Here is a 23,949-nt window from a genome sequence, read left to right on the forward strand (position 1 = left end):
ATGTTCCTCATCTCCATCTGAGACCACCTAGCCTGGACTTTTTGGTCAAAACCATTCAACAAGTCTCCAGGAAGCTCCAAATTTTCTGACATATTCCTATCTTCTTCTGAGCCCTCCAAACTATTCCCACCTCTGCCCGTTACCCAGTTCCAAAGTCGCTTCCACATTTTCAGGTGTCTTAATAGCAGTACCTCACTCTACTGATAACCATTCCCCACTCTACTGGTAACAACTATATTAGTCCATTTTTATACTGCTATGAAGAAATACCCAAGACTGGGTAATTTATAAAAACAAAAAAGAGGTTTAATGGACTCACAGTTCCATATAGCTAGGGGAGCTTCATGATCATGGCAGAAGGCGAAGAAAGAGCAAAGCCATGTGTTACATGGCAGCAAGCAAGAGGGTGTGTGCAGGGGAACTGCCCTTTATAAAACCATCCGATCTTGTGAGAACTCACTATCTTGAGAATAGCATGGGAAAAACCCACCCCCATGATTCAATTACCTTCCACTGGGTCCCTCTCACAACATGTGGGGATTATGGGAAGTAAGATTCAAGATGAGATTTGGGTGGGGACACAGCCAAGCCATATTAATTATATTTTGAATGTGAATGGACATATCTTCCATTTATGTGTACTTCATCACTAGATATTATAAATATATCTCTAGTATATGTATTTTTTTCTGTTTTCTGTCTTTGTATGCAAGTTTTTTTATATTTTAAATAGTCATTTTCTATTCTAAATAGTTATGAATATTAATAACTGTGAATAGTCCAGTATACTTTTCCTGTTCCTTTTTTTATGCTACGTTTAGAGACTACTGCAATCATGTCTTACAATTAATCCATGTTTTCTAATATTTGAGACAGTACTATGTGTTTCATTACTTGCAAGTTTTCTCTTCTCTTTTTGTTAAAAATTAATGTCATACTATAATAATATGTCAGGTGTATCTTGAATTCCTATTTTCATTGGAGGAAGACTTAATTTTGAAATTCCCAAGCTTCATTATTATTATTTTATTGTTATTATAAACCAGTATTAAATCTTATGAATATTACTTCATTTTTTCCTCATTTGAGAATATCATTAAGATTTTCCCCAGAAGTCAATTTATTAGCTTTTATAAGCTCAAAGCATAAGCTCTGAAACTTAATTACTAGAAACCTAATAACACAGTCATGAGCTAACACCAGGTATTATTTACTAAAGCAGAAAGCCCAAAGCCATTTATTTTCATACAAAACTAAAACTAGAGCTAGAATTATTACACACAACAGTGTATTACTGAAGTCAGTAGTAGTTCCCTCATGTCTTTCATCCAAAGGACCTTAGTTTTATGGTTTTATTATGTTCTAGTATGTTTTGCAAGTGATATCTCCTCTCAGATTTATTATTTAAGGAATTGATCACCTTTTGTAAGTTATAGTAATTTTTAAAATTTTATAAGTAAATGTAGTTAAGTGGTATTTTTATTATTACATGTTATTAATGTTTAATTTCAAACTTTTTAATCTTTTTAGAGATGCTTAAAGTCTCATATAATGAAAATTATGTATTATTTATTGTTTCTTTCTCTAGATCTAAAATCAAAAAGCATTAATGTACTGGTAAGAGACATAGTAAGAGAACAATTTAAAATGTTTCAAAATGACATGCAAGACACCGTAGCACAGCTCTTCAAGACTGTATCAAGTCTATCAGAGGACCTTGAAAGCACCAGGCAAATAATTAAAAAAGTTAATGAATCTGTGGTTTCAATAGCAGCCCAGCAAAAGTCTGTTTTAATGCAAGACGATCGGCCCACTTTGACTGATATAGTAGATCTAAGGAATCACATTGTGAATGTAAGGCAAGAAATGACTGTTACATGTGAGAAGCCTATTAAAGAACTAGAAGTAAAGCAGACTCATTTAGAAGGTGCTCTAGAACAGGAACACTCAAGAAGCATTCTGTATTATGAATCCCTCAATAAAACTCTTTCTCAATTGAAGGAAGTACATGAGCAGCTTTTATCCACTGAACAGGTATCAGACCAGAAGAATGTTCCAGCCATTGAGTCACTTAGCAATAATGTCACTGAATACATGTCTACTTTACATGAGAATATAAAGAAGCAGAGTTTGATGATGCTGCAACTGTTTGAAGATTTGCACATTCAAGAAAGCAAGATTAACAATCTCACCATCTCTTTAGAGATGGAGAAAGAGTCTCTCAGAGGTGAATGTGAAGACATGTTATCCAAATGCAGAAATGATTTTAAATTTCAACTTAAGGACACAGAAGAGAATTTACATGTGTTAAACCAAACATTGGCTGAAGTTCTGTTTCCAATGGACAATAAGATGGATCAAATGAGTGAGCAACTAAATGATTTGACTTATGATATGGAGATCCTTCAACCCTTGCTTGAGCAGGGAGCATCACTCAGACAGACAATGACATATGAACAACCAAAGGAAGCAATAGTGACAAGGAAAAAGATAGAAAATCTGACTAGTGCTGTCAATAGTCTAAATTTTATTATCAAAGAACTTACAAAAAGACACAACTTACTTAGAAATGAAGTACAGAGTCGTGATGATACCTTAGAAAGACGTATCAATGAATATGCCTTAGAAATGGAAGATGGCCTAAATAAGACAATGACTATTGTAAATAATGCTATTGATTTCATTCAAGATAACTATGCCCTAAAAGAGACTTTAAGTACTATTAAAGATAATCATGAGGTCCATCATAAATGTACCTCTGATATGGAAACTATTTTGACATTTATTCCTCAGTTCCAACGTCTGAATGATTCTATTCAGATTTTGATCAATGACAATCAGAGATACAACTTTGTTTTGCAAGTTGCCAAGACCCTTGCAGGTATTCCTAGAGATGAGAAACTAAATCAGTCCAACTTCCAAAAGATGTTTCAAATGTTCAATGAAACCACTTCCCAAGTGAGAAATTACCAGCAAAATATGAGTCATTTGGAAGAAAAAATGCTGTTAGCCACCAAGATTTCCAAAAATTTGGAAACTCGGTTGCAAGACATTGAGTCTAAAGTTACCCAGACGCTCATACCTTATTATATTTCACTTAAAAAAGGCAATGTGGTTACAAATGAGAGAGATCAGGCTCTTCAACTGCAAGTATTGAATTCTAGATTTAAGGCATTGGAAGCAAAATCCATCCATCTTTCAAGTAACTTCTTTTTGCTTAACAAAACTCTCCATGAAGTTTTAACAATGTGTCACAATGCTTCTACAAGTGTGTCAGAACTGAATGCTACCATACCTAAGTGGATAAAACGTTCCCTGCCAGATATTCAACTTCTTCAGAAAGGTCTGACAGAATTTGTGGAACCAATAATTCAAATAAAAACTCAAGCTGTCCTCTCTAATTTAACTTGTTGTATAGATCAATCATTGCCTGGTAGTCTGGCAAATGTTGTCAAGTCTAAGAAGCAAGTAAAATCATTGCCGAAGAAAATTAATATGCTTAAGAAACCAACGGTAAATCTTACCACTGTCCTGATAGGCCGGACTCAAAGAAACACAGACAACGTAATATATACTGGTAAGCTGTTACTGAAAAGTAACTTTTAATCTCTCTTTTTACTTAAATGATATTTAATAGATCTGTACAGTTGAGCAAGACCATTAAATATAAAACAACATACCTGAACTTGGGTAGATAGTCAAGTTGTGAAGATGACTGACATTTAAATCTGAATCTATCTTACAGTATTTTAGGCATCAATACAAAACAAATATTTCTAGTGTATATTTGGCTATAAGTTTCTAAAATTTTTCTGACTAGCCCTCTATAAAATAATTAAATTTGCTCCTATAGAACAATTTGCTTTGTACAAGTAATTAAACAAAGCTGTTAAGCAAGGAGATCTTTGATAGACCAGACTTGCTCATTTTGATATGCAATAGGAACTCAGTAAATATCTGTTCAATGATGATCTGACAATGAATGTCCAGGAAATAGATTTGGGTAAATCATAGAAGGTCATCAATGCCAAGCTAAGTGCTTAGACATGATTTTGTAAAGAGTAGGTGTCTGAAAATTTGTATCAGTGGATTGGTTGTGGTAAGAGCTGCAACTCAAAAGCGTGAAGCTAGCAATAGTGTATAGTGTGATTGCAGAGGTGATATTAGGGATGTTACTGAATGAATATTGGCAAGAGGCATAGAGGAAGCTCTAAGGCAGATGTGAGAAATGTTGAAAAGCTCCCATAAACAGAAACAGAGGGAGAGTGTCAAGAAAAATGATTTGAGGAACATCAAATCTTGACTCTGATCCTAGCTGTATTAGTAAGTTTCTGAGTTAGTTAATAGCACTAGGTAAAACGTTCACCTCTCTAGGCCTTAGTTTCTTCCTTTTAGGTGATGAGATTGCAATAGGTGATTCGCTGAGGTGCTTAGTAGGGATATGCTGAAGATTGCATCACTGTAAAAAAAAACCACGATCTGTTCACAGCCTTAATGCATGACACTTGGAAAAGAGAGAGACCTAGACTTTTCCCATGTTTTGAATTTGGGAAATGACAGAATAGTGGTACCATTAACAGATGTTCTAAACACCAAAGAAGAAGCATGTATTTTGGAAGAAAGAGGAATTGTGTGGTGCATATAAATTGCATAATAGTACCTCTGTATGAAATAAGTGTTTTATGAATATGGTTGTCATATAAGTAATATTGAATAATCTTTTCACAATAAGAATGGCTATTCATTCTTACAAAAAGAAATGGCTGTGTTTTTCTCATATGAGTCTGTTGTTAAATTATAGCCCATTTTAATGAATTTTGTACTTTATTGCTTTTTCATTACAAAGGATGACCATTATTCTAACATAATATGACTCTTATTTAATGTATGTTTTGATAATATTAAAAATAACAATAAGAGTTGAATTCTCTCCACTATTTAAATTAGTATATTTATTTATGACTCCCCCAGATTAATCTGAACTAATAGAACTAATTTTACTTCTGTAGGAACATAGAACAAACTATTTAGACTTATACGTTTCCCAGAGAAAGACAGTAACTAAGATGTTCTTACATTAACAATTTTGGGAAATATAAGGAGTTGTTTTTTCATACTATTTCTATTCTTGGTCTTCACGTGGACACTTTATCATGATCTTCAATTAGCTATACAGCATGTGTGACCATACATCAGGCAAGCTATGCCATTTTTTAAACATATATATATGCTATTTTTGTAGTAAGTATAAAATTGAAATAGCCTCAAATAAATTGAGGCAAAAACATTTATAGAACATAAGAACTTTTAAACTTTGATAATATAATGAATCCATGTTAGGACCTTATAAAAATTGTATCTAGATACTTGTGATTGACTCAATATTGAGCTTAATAAGCTAATAATAAGAAATAACTCAGTTTTGATTCTTCTTTTCCAATAAGGCTTTGATAACATTGCTTCCTGTTCCTTTATTTACTGAGAATAGAACTTTTTATGTTCCTGTCTACCAAAAATAACTATTAAATAAAAGTTCTTTATTTTAAGTGAAGATACCAATAATGATGTCAAGGTAATAAAGGCCTAATTCCCATGTGCAAGGTAGATATTCATTTTATGCCAGACCGGGCCAGCAACAAAATGTATGGGACCCTTTTAAGTGGGTGCATAGGTTTGCATGCCCATTAAGCCAGCCAGACTTCCATGGGTCATAGAACAGATGTCACTCACTGGGCAGCTCAGCAGGCAAGGGCTATGAAAGATGATGAAACCAATGAACTCAGGCTAAGTTCTCTTGTAAGAATCAAACAATTGCAGAATAAACTACTACTTTTGATACCCTGTTTTATACCAGGAGTGGGACATACTGCTTAAATTTGGCTGTTTCATTTCACCTTTGATATTATATAGGTATTATACAGGCACATTGCTCTCCCACATAACTAAAGCCAGAAGATAATTTATCATCATCTTATGAATCTCAGAGTCATATTATTCAGATTATAGCTGCCATCATTTGCAAAATAAGTACAGTATATAGAAAAAAAGCAATAGAAACAGTGTTTTAATCTTAATTTTAATAACTGATAACTTACTTTGAAGCCTGATAATATTAATACTGTAATAATATGACATTAGTTAGTATTCATTAATATTTACTGTATGTTAGACATTGTGAAAATTCCCAATATTCATAACTTCATTTAACAATACCTGTGAGGTAAGTATTATTATTTATTCTGAAGATAAGTAAACTGACCCTCGGAGACATTAACTCAAGTATCCTGCCTAAGGTAATTCAACTAGTAAGTGATAGAGCTCGGCTTCTGGCCAGCTAGACTCAGGCTCAGTCCTCAACCACATGCTCAGAGAGATTGTAGCGTGTGTTCACATGCCTTTCTCTTCTTTCTGTTTCTGTTTCATGCGTCATATGTTTTTCAGTCTGGCCATATCTGTATATTCCATATGGCCAGAGCTGATATTTTTAGGGAGTCTCTTTTCTTGAAGACCCAAATACTGATAATTTGTTTCTGCACATGAGGAAGTAGAGGTGCTACTTTTCAGTTTGGCTTTTCTGGGATATGGCCAGTGGGTACTTATTGAAAGTCACCATCAAATAGTCACAAGGTTTTCCTTTGCCTGACGAACAAGGACAAAATTCAGAGTACTCATCCCTGCCACTTCCTTTTGAGCCATTCCTACATTTATTCATGCTAATTCTGATTCCTAGTAGGCCACTGATGATAAGCTATTCTGGTTCAATTGCTAAATACTTGATTTGTTTCTAAACAATATTCTAATAGACACCAAGAGGTTTTTATTTCATCTTTGAAGATTTGTTTGTACAGCAATTGGCAGACTTATCCCTGCAGAGAGCTTTTGGCTGCCTGCCCTTCCAAGAGCAGCTGAATCCTGCCTTAACACAATGTCAGCAGCTCACTGTTGAGCATGTGCACCTCCTGCTTGTGAAACCATTGGCTTTTTATTTCAACTTTTCCCCTAATGTTTACCAATTTAGTCCTCCTTCATAAGCCTCTCTTATTAATAATTATTCCTGTACTCCCAAGAAAGGTTACTTTGTATAAAACATTTGGTACTGTTTTAAAATGTAATTTAAAAAATTATAATAGATGCGAATATATGCTATTTAAAAGAGAAAAAATGAGGATCTAGTGAATATTTACCTGCCTTATATCACATTGAAAACATTTCTAAATTTTGTGACTCAGCATAGAGGCAATTGTGATGACTAATGAGCCCTGAACTTGGAATCAGGACACCAGGGTTCAAGTCCTGCCTGGCAATGTATTTATTTGTAATAAGCCATTTATTTTTCTAGACCTTTCTTTCCTCATTTATAAAATAAGAATAACATACAAACCTTACAAGCTTATTTTGAGAATCAAGAATATAATCTGCAGATAGTGTATTAAGTTATTGCTATACGATGCAATTTTCTTAGCTATATTCAATGTATATGTTTTTATTTTCTCAACATTTTCACTTAATATTTCCATGCATCAACATAATTTACAAACTTATGGCATTTCATTGTTACTTATTATTACTTTGATAAGTCACTTTGTTTCAAACTCTGCATATGCTTCTAACTTAGCTTATGGTTATCATACAACGACAAATCAAAAAGAATAGGATACAAAATATAAAGACACTGTAAAAACATGTACATTGATAAGCACTGAAAATAAATGTCAAAAAGTGGTTTTCTCCAAGTGATTTTCTACTATTTATGTGATTTTTCTATATTATAAAATATTTTCAAATATACCTCAAGATAACTAATAGGTTATCTTCTGTACAAAATGGCTGAATATAAGCCAGTTAAATTTTGAAAGCTATCTGCTTCAATTTAGAATTTATGATGTGTTTTAGAAGTCCCCCAAAAGCAAGTATGCATTTTGTAATTCAATAGAAGCGCTCTTAGGATCTGGTGCATCTATAGTGTTCACAGCTGTGGTTTATTAGGGCAAAAAGTTCATAATAGGATCAGCTAAGGAAAAAGATACAAGCTGAGTCTGGGGAAATTTAGGCGCAGCACTTTTTATGTTTATCCCTCCCATGATGGACAGCATTTCTGTGTGCTCTTTTTTTCTAGCCACATACACATACACAAAATTAGTAACACGTGTACATTAATTCTGCCCAGACATGCCCATCAGATACTCAGCACCCAAGAGTTCTACTGGGGGCTGGTCACATTAGCATCCTCTGCCTAGGACATACCAAAACCCCAGACTCTCAGAAGGGAAGCAGATATTCAGCATAAGCCATATTGTTTGTACAGAGAGTCTGGGCATGGTGAATGACACTTATCAGTTAGGGAATGGAGAGAAGTCAAGTTCCCAGATGCTAACCAACGGTAAAACCTTCCAAGTAGGCCTTTCTAAAGATAGCAGTCTCTGGCCTGCTCTGTTCACTCTTTTCTGCAGATTATCTTAAAGATATTCTTTGTGTCAGAATTGGTTAGGAGGCCTGTCTGCTGGGGATGGCCTCCCCAGTTTGTGTCAATAAAACATACCAGTGTTGAAGGGAATAGTAAATGAACTCCTTTTTGTTCATGGCTCTCTGTGAGAAGAACAGACTCCCCCAGATTTCCATATGATTCCCTTCATAAGGAAGGATGATGACAGCTAAAGAGCGAATGCTGACGAAATTGACAACCTTTTCCGTCACCTTGTCCTCAGTAAAGTAGCCAGGCTATCTAAGGCGCACAGTCAGAAACCCAGACGTTTAATGATCACATTCTCTGAACCAGAATTTCTAACATTTGCTCTGACATGAAAAAGGAAATGGGAAGGAATTCCAGGTTCCATTTACACAGTCACTGCATATGCTTGGGTTCTTTCCCAAGCAAGAATCACAGGAGCTGTTTCTCAACAATAGACAATTTCTTTGACACCAAGGATTTGAAACGAATTTTGATTCTTGTCTGTAAATGAAATGCAATAAACATATATTTTTGTACTGGTCATTAACTATATTATGAATTTAAAATTGTACACAATAGTATTATTTTGTAACTTATTATCAAACATGAAAAGGAAGGTGCCAGGATTATTAAATGACAGATTGTAAATTTGCTATGGAATGATCTAAGTGAACATGATATTTTCATCCTGACAAAAATCACAGCATAGAAATAATAGCTGTGTCATATATTAACTGCATATGAAGTCTGAAAAACATACTTTAACTTTTTAATTGCCAGTTTTACTATACATAGATTAAAATGGGCTCTCCAAAGAAATAATAATTATTTTAGGATAAAAACCTAATTTGAACTTTTTAATTCTGATTATGTTGACAGCATTGTTTTAGGGGAAAATATCACATGACACTCCATTGATATCAATATTAATAAATCTAAACTCAAGTGTCTTTACCCTAAAATCAAATTACCAGTGAAATTATGACACAGTGTTTGTAGAAATAAAGCAATCAATGAAAAAATTATTGCATGTTGTGCCAGAATGATAAAAGTTCTAAACTACACCTATATTTTTACTTTTTACAAAAATGTAAACAATTGTTTTACAGTTAATCAACCTTCCTTTCAGAATTACTTTCCAGACTTTATAATCTTAAACAAGTGTTAAGATTTGAAATTTGCGTGGAAATTTAGATTTGAGGGATATTGGCATGAAAATGGTGTTTGGGAACTCTGGGTGTGGGTGAACTGAGCCAGGGGACTCACGTAAGAGCAGAATCAGAGGAACAGCAACCTCTAAAGCATAACTGGAGAGAGAGAGGTCGGGAGAGAATATCAAGAAGAAACAAAAGAGACAGGAGGATGAGTTCATCTGATGTGGACGCTAGCATATGATTGCATTTTCCAGGCCTGCCAAAATAAATTGGAAGTTATAAAAAATACATAATATCCCAAATCATCATCTGAATAATAATGAGACATCAACACTACCTTTTATATGTAACCTAAACTCAGTGACTTTACTGTCAACTAAGAAATTGCTTGTACACAATCATGTGTACATGTATTTAGTCATTTACTTGAACTAGGAAGTTTGTTTGAAAATGTGAAATTGCAGATTTACCTCAAGAGGATCTTTGTAAAACACCTTCCTAGACGGATGCTACAATAAAGATATAATTTCTATTATTCATGGTCATATTAGCTTAAGATGTTGTGCTAAAACTTTTTAAAGCAGTTTTTGTTTTAGGAGCCAAATGAATTATTTTTAGAATTATGAATTTGATTTGAAAGTTATAATGATTCATAATTGTTCAACTTGATTCAACAAATATTAAGTCCTAAGTGGGATCAAGTTAGAAAGCAAGGCTCTGGCTCAGTAAGCTTTGCAATTTTTTGTTCTAGAAGAATTTGCTAGTGAGGCTGGGAGTGGTGGCTCACCACTGTAATCACAACACTTTGGGAGGCTAAGGTGGGCAGATCACTTGAGGCCAAGAGTTCGAGACCAGCCTGGCCAACCTGGTGAAACCCCATCTCTAATAAAAATACAAAAATTAGCTGGGTGTGGTGGCACATGCCTGTAATCCCAGCTACTAGGGAGGCTGAGGCAGGAGAATAGCTTGAACCCAGGAGGCGGAGGTTGCAGTGAGCCAAGATCGTGCCACTGCACTCCAGCTTGGGTGGCAAAGTGAGATTCCATCTCAAAAAAAAAAATTGATAGTGAAAGATATACCTATAGAGCAGTGTTATGTTCTGTTATATTTTATACTTTTTTGATATTTTGGTACTTGCATATGAATACCATGTTTTTATGAAGCTATTTTGAATGTGAAAGAAACAACACACCACAGCATATTCTAAGTATTTATCTAACTTGTATTCGATTTTTGACTTTTGTACAGTTTAAATTTTTTCTCTATTTTAAATAGTGTTGCACTAATAAATTTTTGTGAACATCTCTAATCTTACTTCCTTAAGATAACATCCAAGAAGTAAAATTATTGGTGCAAAGCCCATGCACATTTTAAAAGAATTTGATAAATATTGCCAAGTTTCTCTTCAGAGAGTATCAGTTTACGCTCCCTTAAGCAACTTATGAAAGGGCCGTGTTTTACCTGTGTGCACATAAATACACATGGGCACGTTAACTTTGCCCAAAAAGTTTGTCTAAAAAATTAAAAAATATTTAAATATGAGACTTTTAACAGACAATGATGACACTATCGGTATCTTTTATTTTATCATTTTAATAGTTGTGCAGTTATATCCCATTGTAATTAGGGAAGCATATTTCACAGCTATATGGACGAGGGTTGTTTAGAGGCAGGCAAAGTGGTGTTAAGACTGCTGTAATCATCTAGATATGAGAAAATGAGAGCATCAATTAGAAAAGCTAATGGGGATGGAATGGAAATCAAAGAGCAGGGAGATTACTTTTGGGAAGTTACATTTGGTAAAATAATAAGTTTTATAAACAACAAAAAAGGCGGGATGATGACCTATAATATTCTTAGTGATTTTGAAATCCTAGGTAGGAAATTAAGGGACCTGAAACAATGTGAGTTTATTTGTTTGTGGTATAACTTACATTTAGTTAAATGTACTAATGTTGATAGCTTATGAGGTTTGACAAATACATAGTCATATAACCTTCACTATAATCAAGATGGAGATCAGTTCCATCACCAACCCTAATTTCCTCATGCGCCTTTGTAGTTAAACCCTGTTCTCACTCCCAAGCACTGGCAACCGGTGATCTGTTTTTTTCCCAGACAATTTTATTTTTTCCCGAATATCTAAGAAACAAACTCATACAATATGTGTAGGCTTTGGAGTCTGTCTTCTTTCACTTCATGTAACATGTCTGAGATTCATCCATGTTCTTGCATGTATTCCTTTTTATTTGTAAGTAGTAGATTGTATAAATATACAATTTCTTTATCTATTTACCAGTTGAAGGATCTTTTTTTGGTTGTTTCCAGTCTGGCGTTACTGTGGATAAAACTGCTATAAACATTCACATTCGGATTTTTGTATGAATGTCAGTTTTTGTTTCTCTTTTATAATTATACAGAAGTACCATAGTTTGGTTATAAGATACATAGTTTTAACTTTATAAGGAATGACTAACCACTTGGCATTTCCATGAATAATGTATGAGAATTGCTCCAAATTTTTGCCAGCACTCGACATTGTCAGTATCTTTTATGTTGTTTTAGTAGGTGCATAGTTATATCTCATTGCATTGTGGTTTTGTTTTGCATTTTCCTAGTGACTAGGAACACTGAACATATTTTAATGTATTTGCCAGACAATGTTTTTAATTATTCTCTTGATTGATGGTTATGACACTAAATAAAAAGGATAAATCAGTTTATGACATCAAACGAAAACATTTAATTTCATAGGTCATGGCTTAAGATAACAAAATAATAGTTTAACAGCAAGGGATGAAGTAAACCCTTTGGGACAGGTGTAAGATATTTGCTGAAGATTGCTGATACAACTAATTGTGCTTTAAGGTAATATATGAAGGGTTGAGGAAAAAAGATCCCAGAAAACAGTATAAGAAACAACGGGTGTGATATAAAAAGAATAGCAAAAATAAAAACTGATGGTTTGAAGGAGAAGCAGTAAACATGGTTTGAAACAGTATTTCTATCCATCTATACACCAAAGAACACAATGTTAATAATTAAAACAATGAATTTGAAAACTTAATAAAAACAGATAAGTATTAGTATTCCTGAAAGTTGCTGGCAATGGGCATATGAAATATTTCTAGAGCAATAGAAAGATAGACCTTATTTGATATAAAGAGTTTTGACAAATGGGGAAGCATAAAAGCACTGAAAGTTTAGAATGTGTCCATTAATATGGAAATGAAAACATTTTATAGAGCATTGGAATCAGGATGAAACATACAGAGAAGTGCAAATGCTGTGTGGGCATATGACCTAGAAGCAGATTTGTAGAATGCTTTCATCTGTGTATTGTAAAACTGGAGGAGAGGCAAAACGATAGGTTCCCTCACTAATCTGTTGGAAACTCCATTGTGCCCTAGCAAAGATCAATTATCTGCCCTCACAATGTTACTGTTTACATGAAGAAATTAAGATTTTGATGCTAAAGTAGAAGTAAGCAATGAAATATAAAGTAAAATTAAAATAAAAGTATATGATGGATAACATTATATGTAATACAAATAAAAGTAAGAATACAGTAGGAATCATCAACACAATGTATCCCTTCATTTATTTATCAAATTCCTGTTGAGTAAGTTCTGAATGAGTACTGAGAAAAGTTGAATGAATAGAATAAACTCAACACAGCCCCTCTTCTGATGAAGCTCATACATTAATCAAGTAATTATAATAAAAAAATGACAAATGTTAGCAAAGACAGGGTGCTTTGAAAATGTAAGGTGCTCTCCAATTGGTTCAAATTTAATATAAACATTTAGGATATATGAAACTAGGATTAATAGAAAATTATAACTAGAGCACATATTAGGGTCCAGAAAGCAAAGACCAGAACAAATTGAAACTTATAAATGAAATATCAGTTATGCTACTTGCACAGTGGTAGAATGTTGAATTGGAAGAACTGTTGACCTAATTGCACTGATCTCCATTAAAAAAAAAATGGACAGGAAGGAGTTTAAGAGGTTATTGAAAAGTAAGGAGAGAAGTTGTGGAAAGTTTGCTGAAATGGATTCACTCCCAGGCACAGTGGCTCACACTGTAAACTCACATTTTGGGAGGCTGAGGCAGGTGGATCATCTGAGGTTGGAAGTTTGAGATCAGCCTAGCCCATATGGTGAAACCCTGTCTCTGCTAAAAATATACAAAAGAGCCTGTTGTGGTGGCATGCACCTGTAATCCCAGCTACTTGGGAGGCTGAGGCAGGAGAATAGCTTGAGCCCAGGAGCCGGAGGTTGCAGTGAGCCAAGATCACGCTACTGTACTCCAAACTGGATGACAGAGCAAGACTCCAGTTCAAAAATAAAATAAATAAATAAATAGATTCATGTGTCTAGGATAACATGACAATGATAACATACTGTCAAACTCTGTGACCTTTGAGAAACTGGGAAGAAGGTTGAAATTTGATAAGAATGTGGCATTCTATTCCATCTTTTATTAATTTGTCTATTCATTCTTAAAACTAGTATTTTCTACATGTCAGGCATTATGCTAATAAGTGTTGATATGAAGTTTAAGTAATAGAGAACATGATCCCTGACCTCATGAGACCTCATACTCTTGTCGGAAGTGAGAAAGACACCAGAGCAATTACAGTTGAGTGTGATAAATTCAAGAAGACGATTTTGGAGCATCAGGCAGAAATGGAGAGAACTAAAGTAATTTACTCATAGGGATGAGGAAAGATGTCAAAAAGAAAATGATGCTTTATTGGAGTTTGATTTTTGTTGGTAATTCAATAACAAGTAGCCTATTAAGCACAAATATGAGTAGGTACTTATAAAGGCACCTGACCATTTTTTAAGTATTTTAATAATAAAGGAGAAAAATAAATCAGGTGGTATACAAAAGTTGATTTTGTTTTGTTTTGTTTTTTGAGATGGAGTCTCATTCCGTCGCCCAGGCTGGAGTGCAGTGGCGTGATCCTGGCTCACTGCAACCTCCGCCCCCTGGGTTCAAGTAATTCTCCTGCCTCAGCCTCCCGAGTAGTTGGGATTACAGGCACACACCACCACACCCAGCTAATTTTGTATTCTTAGTAGAGATGGGGTTTTACCAGGCTGATCTCAAACTCCCGACCTCAGGTGATCTGACCGCCTCAGCCTCCCAAAGTACTGGGATTACAGGCATGAGCCACTGTACCCAGCCAAAAGTTGATTTCTAACTCATTGTATAACAAAGTACAAATAGCTTCAGTTGGAAAAATCAGTGCCAGCCAATCTTCAGTTGTCTGTTATAAGGCTCTGTATTTGTCACTAATCCATTAGGTATTTCTTTTCTAGTGGTTATTTTTATCAATAACTTGGAGGAACGCATGAGACATAAATTTGGAAATAATAACAAAGATGGGGAGGGTGGCTGAAACATCTCATGCAGAATAAAACTGAATGGTTTCTATGGACAGAGATGGTAACTCATGTCTAATAAGATAAATTTTATTATCAATAATAATTGTAAATTCATGTTTAAATGAATTAAATAAACATGAGATTTTAGAAAGCTTCAATATATCAAAGCACAGGAGACCTGTTATGAGACAGTGTAATACAGATGCAGAAATGGACAATGAATACTTAATGCTTGTGTTATCTTAACAGAAGTGTAAGTTCATTTCAGCAGGGGTAACTAGCAATTGCTACCATAACCTACTCTGCTTAGGCTCCATTGGTGCAATATGTCCAGTTCTGGGTGCCATGGACATGATTTTATATACTAAAATGTGATTATTTTGGCAGAGACTTGGAAAGTCCAGACATACCTAAAATAGCAAAAAAGGCACAGAAAGGAACTTAAAACAGAAGCAGTCGAAGCAGGTACAGACAGGTGGCTGAGGCATCCTGGGCAGAGAGTCAGTAGGCACCATGAAAGATGTCCTAGAAGGGAAGCTGTGTGCAGTCTCAAGAAGTTTGGGCTACTGTAACAGCAGGAGTAGATGCAGACCTTCAATTAAACTTAAGTGGAGCCCTCCTCTAGATGAATGACCCTAAAAAGAAATTGGAAAAAGGGGTAAAATAGTACCCTCTGAAATAACTCAAAGAACTAGAGCAAGGCAAGACCCCATTCCTAAAGTAATGGAACATAAAGAAGCAAAAAATGGAATGCTGCTCCTGGACATTAAATAGCAGGCAGAAGCCTTCATCCTGAAGATTCAGAATAGAGCCAATAGCAATGCAGATAAGTCTATTCTTTTCTACAGTTTCTTAAATTCTCCTTATAGCACAGCTTTGATCCCTGATTCATGAACAGGGCCAAGGTTACAGGTGAGTGTGATTTTTTATATTTGGGAAAATTAAAATTATAGAGCTGATCAAATTACATAAATAAGTTAGTGTCCCCCAATTCTACTGCACAATTGATACATTCCTAGTAAAACGCATTAATTGAAACCTCTCCTGTGGGTTGATCACTATGCTAAATTCAGAGAATGTAAAAATAAATGAAGCAAATGCTTTGATACAAAATATTCACATTACTACAGGTAATGAAAAGTCATTGATGTTTTTGACACAGGAAAATAATAGGCAAAGTTCTCTATTCACATGCAGCAAAATGAGGTTAAAGGAATGTTAGCCAGTTGAAATATTTGTTAAAAGATGTTGCACACACGTAATAGTTTCAATACTTTTCTTAATAAGGAATATTAGTTTATAAAATATTAATAAGGAATAATAGTTTATAGAATATTACAGAGAATATATCAATATAATTCTGATTAATTTCTCATTACATAAGTGCAATATTAATATATTTGCTTTGCAAAAAATGTTAATAATACAGGCATGCAGTTTGGTCACATTTTATGTGAATTTCAATTATACGGATATAATGTATATGAAAATTTAGATATATAGAATGTATATAGAAATTTATAAATCTCACTTCATGAGAAAAATATTGCACAAAGCAAATAACTTCTAAATTAAAAATCATCAACAATCACCTGATTTGAAATAAGTGGATGGTAAACTACATCATTACCAAAAGGTGGCACCAGAGTAATTGTGGCAAGTAGTGTAAGCGCTGAATTCTTCCGACCTTGTTTCTGCATTTACATAATTATGTATTATCTTTATAACCATATTCGTAATTTGAAGCTTTCACAACAAATGAAATTATTCTATATGTAATGTGTGAGCTGTAACTTTCTGTCTTCAGTAAACCAAACCTGTTGGGGAATCTACCTCATTCTTTAATTGCTGTCTAATATTCCTCAGTGGGAATATGTTATAATTTATTTAACAAGTTCTGCATCAGTGATCATTTAGGAGTCTTTAAATTTTTCACAAATGCAAATGATATCATTTTGAATTGAAAAATTGTCTTCGTGCACATGGACAAGTATGTCTGGAGTATATATATACAGACAGAAGAAATGTTTGGCTCAAAGTAAATGAACCTTTTTAATACTGATAAATATTGTCACATTGTCCTATTAACAGCTATAGCAGTTTACACTCTAGCCAGAATTGCATGAAAAGGCCCATGTTCCCTTATATTGACATGACTGGATATTTTCCATCTTTTTAAATGTTGCCACCTGATATTTAAATAATGTTATCATTGCTAAATTTATTATTTCTTAATTAGTAATGAGGTTGCATATGCTTTAAAACTTTTAGTGAGATTTTGTCGGTATTGTTCAATGATTTGCCTACTGATACATTATCCATTTTTTAACTTATTTTTTTCTGATCTTTAAGTGAAGACCATTTTCTTATTTTTATTTATTTTTTATTTAAAAAAGTTAGAGATGGGGTATCACTATGCTGCTCAGGCTGGTCTCAAACACCTGGGCTCAAGCCATCCTCATGCCTTGGCCTCCTGAAGTGGTGGGATTGCAGGTGTGAGCCACCGTACCCAGCCTCATTTTCCATTTTTTAAGGGGAGAATTTTTTTTTTTCTTTTCAGAGCTTTTCATATGTTACGAATATTAGTCATTAGATTGCCATGTCTTCTAAAAATATTTTCTTTTAATTTGTAACTTATTATTAAACTTTGAGAATGGTAGTTCTCAATGCAAACTAGTTTTAATTCTTAGGTCAAACATGATAATGTTTTTCTTTTATGGTTTCAGGGTTTTGTTTTCCTTTGCTTTGCTTTGTTTTGCTTTGAGAGAATTTTTAAAAAATTCAAAGCTCTAGAAAGATATTCTCCTTTTTTGTTGCAATGCAATCATATTGATTTTTTATATTTAGTATTTTTGTATATGTGGAATTTATATTTATATATATATTAAATACCAGCTTAGCGCCGTGTATTGAATAGATATTTTTCTTCTCCAGTGATTTAAAGCATTACCTTTATCACATACCAGTTTCAAATATACATGATCTGTATTGAGATAATTCTGTTCTGTTCTGCAGTTGACAAGAATGTTAACATTTCACACCAATAAATGTAATGGATCCCAGATTTTTGCCCACTTTACTGAAGGAGATATCAGAGCTGAGGGATTTGCATGACGTTCTGTGACCAGATCGACAGGCATCCTGGGCTGGGAGCCCATTTTTCTTACTTAAATTCAGTCATTTTCCTATTCTGATGCAAACTACGATTTGAGATCAACAGGAAAATAGGTCACTTTATTCTCTTTTACCTTGATTCTTTTTCAGTAACAGAGGAGTATTCAAGCTGTAGTAGGCATCCGTGCCAAAATGGGGGCACATGTATAAATGGAAGAACTAGCTTTACCTGTGCCTGCAGGCATCCTTTCACTGGTGACAACTGCACTATCAAGCTTGTGGAAGAAAATGCTTTAGCTCCAGGTAAAAAATACTATATGCATCTTTGGACGTGCTCATTGTCATAAATAGAAACACTTTTTGAGAATATTTATGAATGAATATTTAAGCCTGCTTAATCTGGATCTACTTGACCATTCCTTTTACTTTTCCGAAACTTACTGAATAATGTACCTGATTTACAAGTGAAAATGTCTTTTTGTTAGGCAAGTTCTTATTCACATGAACTTGTTGAAATTTTCAATATTGCTATATAGAGGCAGTTTATGAAAAATTCCACCCTCTCAAAAACTTTTTTTCTCTTGGATGTATATATCTGACTGATAGAAACACTTTCTCCTCAAACAAGTAGTTAAAGAAATACATCTTTGATTTATGTCTGGTATGGTCATTTAAATGAGGCTTTAATACATGCTTAGTAACACGTTTTCTGTGAAGGTTAAACTAATGGTACCATTTTGACTGTGTGAGAACTAGTAGAACATGCTCAAATGTATTAAGTAAAACAAGATGGCGTTTTTATTTATTTAAATTCATAAGTATTGTGCTTTGGATTTACTTCAAGAGTGCACCATTTCTGATTTTTATACAGAAACTTATGTGCAGCATAAAAATGTGTTATTTAATGACTGCAAAAAAAACCTATTTCAAATCAGCTTTTTCTTAATAATATCCTGCATAGTGAAATGCAAATTTTTTTAGTCTGTTTTTAGATCTCAGCCTTTGTAAGTACAATTGGCATTAATTACACAGAAAATTGCCTTTGTCTACTTTGCTACAGTGAATATGACTTTATATGGTTTTCATTTTAGCCTTTAGAAACTGCTTGACAAGGTGCCGGAAAAATTGTTTCTACATCATGTCAGCTTCAATTCCTGCAAGGGGCTTTAAAACATTCTGACATAACCATAATAATCATAGAGTGCTTTGAATTCCTTTATCTCTCGGGAGATCAAAGCAACATGCAAATTATGTTTGAGGCATTTGTGTGAGGAAGGTGTCAAATGTTATTTTTATTGTATCCTGGTCTAAATGGAGAAACTGAGGCACCAAGAGGCTAAGCAATTTAGAGTAATTTGCCCAAGAGAAGAGACAGGCATCGAGACACATGCACCTTTGCTAAATTTTATGGATGGCCTTTCTCTTCTGCTAAGACTTTTTGTAACTGAGATAAAAGTGATGAAGATATAAGGAAAGACAAAATAAGATAAAAACATGAAAATTAACTCTTGCCATTTTTTCCTCTAACAGATTTTTCCAAAGGATCTTACAGATATGCACCTATGGTGGCATTTTTTGCATCTCATACATATGGAATGACTACACCTGGTCCTATCCTGTTTAATAACTTGGATGTCAATTATGGAGCTTCATATACCCCAAGAACTGGAAAATTTAGAATTCCATATCTTGGAGTATATGTTTTCAAGTATACCATCGAGTCATTCAGTGCTCATATCTCTGGATTTTTAGTGGTTGATGGAATAGACAAGCTTGCATTTGAGTCTGAAAATATTAACAGTGAAATACACTGTGATAGGGTTTTAACTGGGGATGCCTTATTAGAATTAAATTATGGGCAGGAAGTCTGGTTACGACTTGCGAAAGGAACAATTCCAGCCAAGTTTCCCCCTGTGACTACATTTAGTGGTTACTTACTATATCGTACATAAGTTAGTATGAAAATCAGACTATCACCTTTATTGAGAAACAGCCAGTGTTTTCATTTATCTTTGCTTGCACATCTGCTCTGTTTTGTTTTTTTCTACAGGAAAAGAAAACCAACTTCTTTTTTTAATATGAGTAAACTTGTATGTCTGTTTATTTTATAAAATTATTTGAATTTTTTTTAATGTCTGAATATGAAGGAGTTCTTGATCCTAAAGAAATTTAGTGGCACATGAAACAATGTGAATTTGTTAGCATAATTATTCCTCTTTTTATTTCTTCATTTTAAATCATTGCAATGTAAAGTAATATTATAAAATGGTAATTACACCATATTATCAGTCAGTTTTCTTTCCAATAAAACACTTAACTTTTGTTATTCCCTCTATATAAATATATAACATACATTTTCTAGATTCACAAATTTCAATAAATTACTCAAAAAATGAAAATGGTTTTGTAAACTTTTATTTTTACTCTTTACGTTGAGTTGATCAATTTTCCATACTAAGATTTTCATTCAGAATCAAAATTAAGCAAGTTGAATTGAAAATCTGAAATATGCTTAACTATTGTTCTCTTCCTATAATTATCTAATTATAACATAGTAAGTGACACGTAGTTGGACATGTACACTCAAGTCTAAGAATATATGAGTGGATCATTTACCACCACACAACATCTATAAGGGGGAAACAGTATTTTTCTAATAAGTATTCTTCTATGGCAGTACCTGCAGATCTGCCCTTCTTCTTCTAAAGGGTAAGTCATTATCTGTGTAATACTACAATTTATGGGATGCTCACTATGCCCTGTTTCTCTTCTAAACAATTTACATGTGATGTCTCATTCCTCACAATAACCCTTGTAAAGTGGGCATTATTACCATGATTTTTATAGTTAAAGAACCTAAGACACAGTGACCAAGGCCCATGAGCTCATAGGGCTGAGGTAGGATTTGGAATCAGGCCATGTCTTCTCCAGAGCCCACATCCATCCTTTCTCTATATTACCTCCCACAGATGTGCTAAAATTTCTTTAACTAATCCTTTATCTGCTATTTGTGTAGTCTCCCATTTTTTATTATTACAATATTACTGTAGTGAACATGCTTAAAAATACATTCCTTGGATATCTGACAAAATGTTTCTGAAGAACAGACTTTCATAAGTAATAGTAAAAATAATAATAAAAGTTTTGGTATGGTAAGTCTTTTTTTATGAATTGATTTGTTTAATGATCACTATAACATAATGAATTACATGTTAACCTATGAAATTTGTACTACATATTATTACTCCCTTTCTGCCCATGAGAATCAGAAGCACATAGAAGTTAAGTAATTTTCCTAGTAGTATAGCCAATGATGGAGAATTTCTGGGACAAAGGATGACCATAATTTTCCATTTCGATTGGTACTAACAATCTAAGTCCTATCAATATGAAAAACGGCTCCTTATACCCCACACATCCTCATAAAAATTAACAATTTTTGAAATATTTCCAATCTTCAAGATGAAAGTATCTTCTATTTGTAGCAGATACTTGAAAATTTTTCAAATTTGCCAAAACTTGAAAGCATACATCCATACAAAGACTTGTATGTAAATGTTCATAGTTTATTTGTAATAGCTTGAAAACTGGGAATCACCCACATGTCCTGCAACAGACAAGTGGTTAAGCAAACTTTCACGTACGTATACAATACAGTACAATACCTGGGAATTTCACAATAACTATGCAGAAGATTTTAAACTGCAGTCTAACAAACTTCGTCACCTCTGCAAAGAGGAACTCTAAAGTAAGTATTGTCCATCAGAATGTCCTGCATTGAGTCAAAATAATCAGGCCTTCATACTGTAGCCTCACTCATTACTAGATTCAGGCTGCCAAAGAAGAGTGTGACCCAAGAGTTAAAACTGACAACTGGATGCATTAGTCCATTCTCGCATTGCTATAAAGAACTACCTGAGACTGGGTAATTTATGAAGAAAAGAGGTTTAATTAACTCACATTTCCACAGGCTGTATAGGTAGAATGGCCAGGGAGGCCTCATGAAACTTATAATCATAGTGGAAGGTGAAGGGGAAGCAGGCACATCTTACGTGGCTGGGGGAGGAGGAAGGGGAGAGGTGGGAGGTGCCGCATACTTTTAAACAATCAGATTTCGTGAGAACTCACTATCAGGAGAGTAGCAGGGGGGAAATCCACCTCCATGGTCCAGTCTCCTCTCACCAGGCCCCTTCTCCAACACTGAGGATTATAATTGGATATGAGATTTTCTTGGGGACACAAATTCAAACCAGATCACTGAATGACTGACAACTTTTTATCTTGTTATGTGTAAACATGTCATTTTCGAAAACATTTAAAAAGTTCTCATGATATCTTCAGTCTCTGCCTAAAAATTTACTATAATCTAAATTTTTAAAATTTTATTTCTTCACAGATTAAAATAGATTTTGTTTTCCATATATACTTTTTGACATAGATTTCAGTGATTTCATTATATTGTTTTTCTTTACTGTTACCAGAACAGAAGGAAGGAAATCATTTGACAATGTTCATGATTGCACTGTCCAATATAATTTATTTATTTTTAGTTAGATAATAACATTTAGCATTACATAATGCTTTGGTGTTTGGAAATATAATTATTAATAATATTCTTTATTTTTATATGGATTTGTAGAATATACAATTAAATAACAAATTGCCACCAATAGCCAAGAGGCATTATAGCAACTTTTAAGTTGCTATGAACTTGCTTGGCTATTTTTTTAAAGTCACTCAATATAATCAAAGATAATTTAGTATTGTATTTTTAATCATCATCTTCAAACTTATACATGTAGAAAAAAATATAGCACTAGAACGTTTCTTTATTTCTTCTATGGAGATAGCCAAGTACCTTGAATATTATTTTTTAGATTCAATTTCAGAGCCCTTCTCTCTCACAATATCTTCCAGCCACACCGGCTCCCAAAGTACACCAAGTCACTAATTACTGATGAATATCTCAAATCCATTCATTTAGTATTTAATAAGTAGCTAATTACATACCTAATTGAAGGTACATAATATAGGAGGCATGATAAATTATATATAACAAATAATAAAAAGTATATAAAGTAAATCAGTACAGACAAATGTTGCATTTGAAATACATAATCCGGGGTTATGATGGCATTTACGACCACCAGAATCATGGATAGCTCTGTAAGAATGAGAAATTTATCTTTAATAACCACCCACCTCTTTTTTTTTTTTTTTTTTTTTCCGCTGTTGACCAGTCTTCTGTTACCTCCTTTTGTATTCATTCCCAGAATTGAGAGACTTCCTATTCAAAGCTATGAGTGTCTACAATTGCTCTTTCTTACTCTTTTCACTGGTCAAAATTTGCAATTTGGAAGAATAAGCTAATATTAGTTAATCATTAAGAAATGATTAAAATAAGCCATCCTAATTTTCAGTTGGCTTGATTTTTAGGGCACATAGAGATAATTTTTTGGTTGTTGTTCATCTGTTTCAAAATATAAATTTATCAACTCACATTGGAAACCTCGTGAGTCATACATAGTATTTGTCTTCAACAAAGGTAATTTTCAATGTAGCAAAATTTTTCTCATTATTCACAATTTTGTCTATCATTGATCATTGCAAGGCACCTGTGGGATACATTAAAGCAAAAATATAGGCTTGCCTTTCCTAGAGTGTACAATTTAGCTGGGTTGCTTTCCTGTGTGGAAGGCAGGGATGTTTGCTTATTTCCTGTCCCTGTGATTTCAAACCGAGGGTTTCATCAATAGATTGGGGAGTGTTATTAAGAACCTTCCCTTGAGTGCTTTTACCACAGCTCAGTGAGAATTCTCAATGAGCTATACTG

General features: G+C 33.8%; 1 protein-coding gene across 1 annotated transcript in view; it reads left to right on the forward strand.

Annotated features, from left to right (window-relative positions):
- The window catches only part of MMRN1 (multimerin 1), a 59,639-nt gene extending 38,382 nt beyond the window's left edge, over window positions 1-21,257 (forward strand). Inside the window, exons 6-8 of the mRNA XM_015450653.4 lie at window positions 1,589-3,577; window positions 18,267-18,419; window positions 19,647-21,257. Coding sequence (XP_015306139.3) covers window positions 1,589-3,577; window positions 18,267-18,419; window positions 19,647-20,068 — 2,564 coding nt within the window. The 3' untranslated portion in view covers window positions 20,069-21,257. The remainder of the gene's footprint in view (window positions 1-1,588; window positions 3,578-18,266; window positions 18,420-19,646) is intronic.
- The last annotated feature ends 2,692 nt before the right edge of the window (window positions 21,258-23,949 follow it).

Source organism: Macaca fascicularis, chromosome 5 (assembly GCF_037993035.2).
Source record: "Macaca fascicularis isolate 582-1 chromosome 5, T2T-MFA8v1.1".
NCBI lineage: Eukaryota > Metazoa > Chordata > Mammalia > Primates > Cercopithecidae > Macaca > Macaca fascicularis.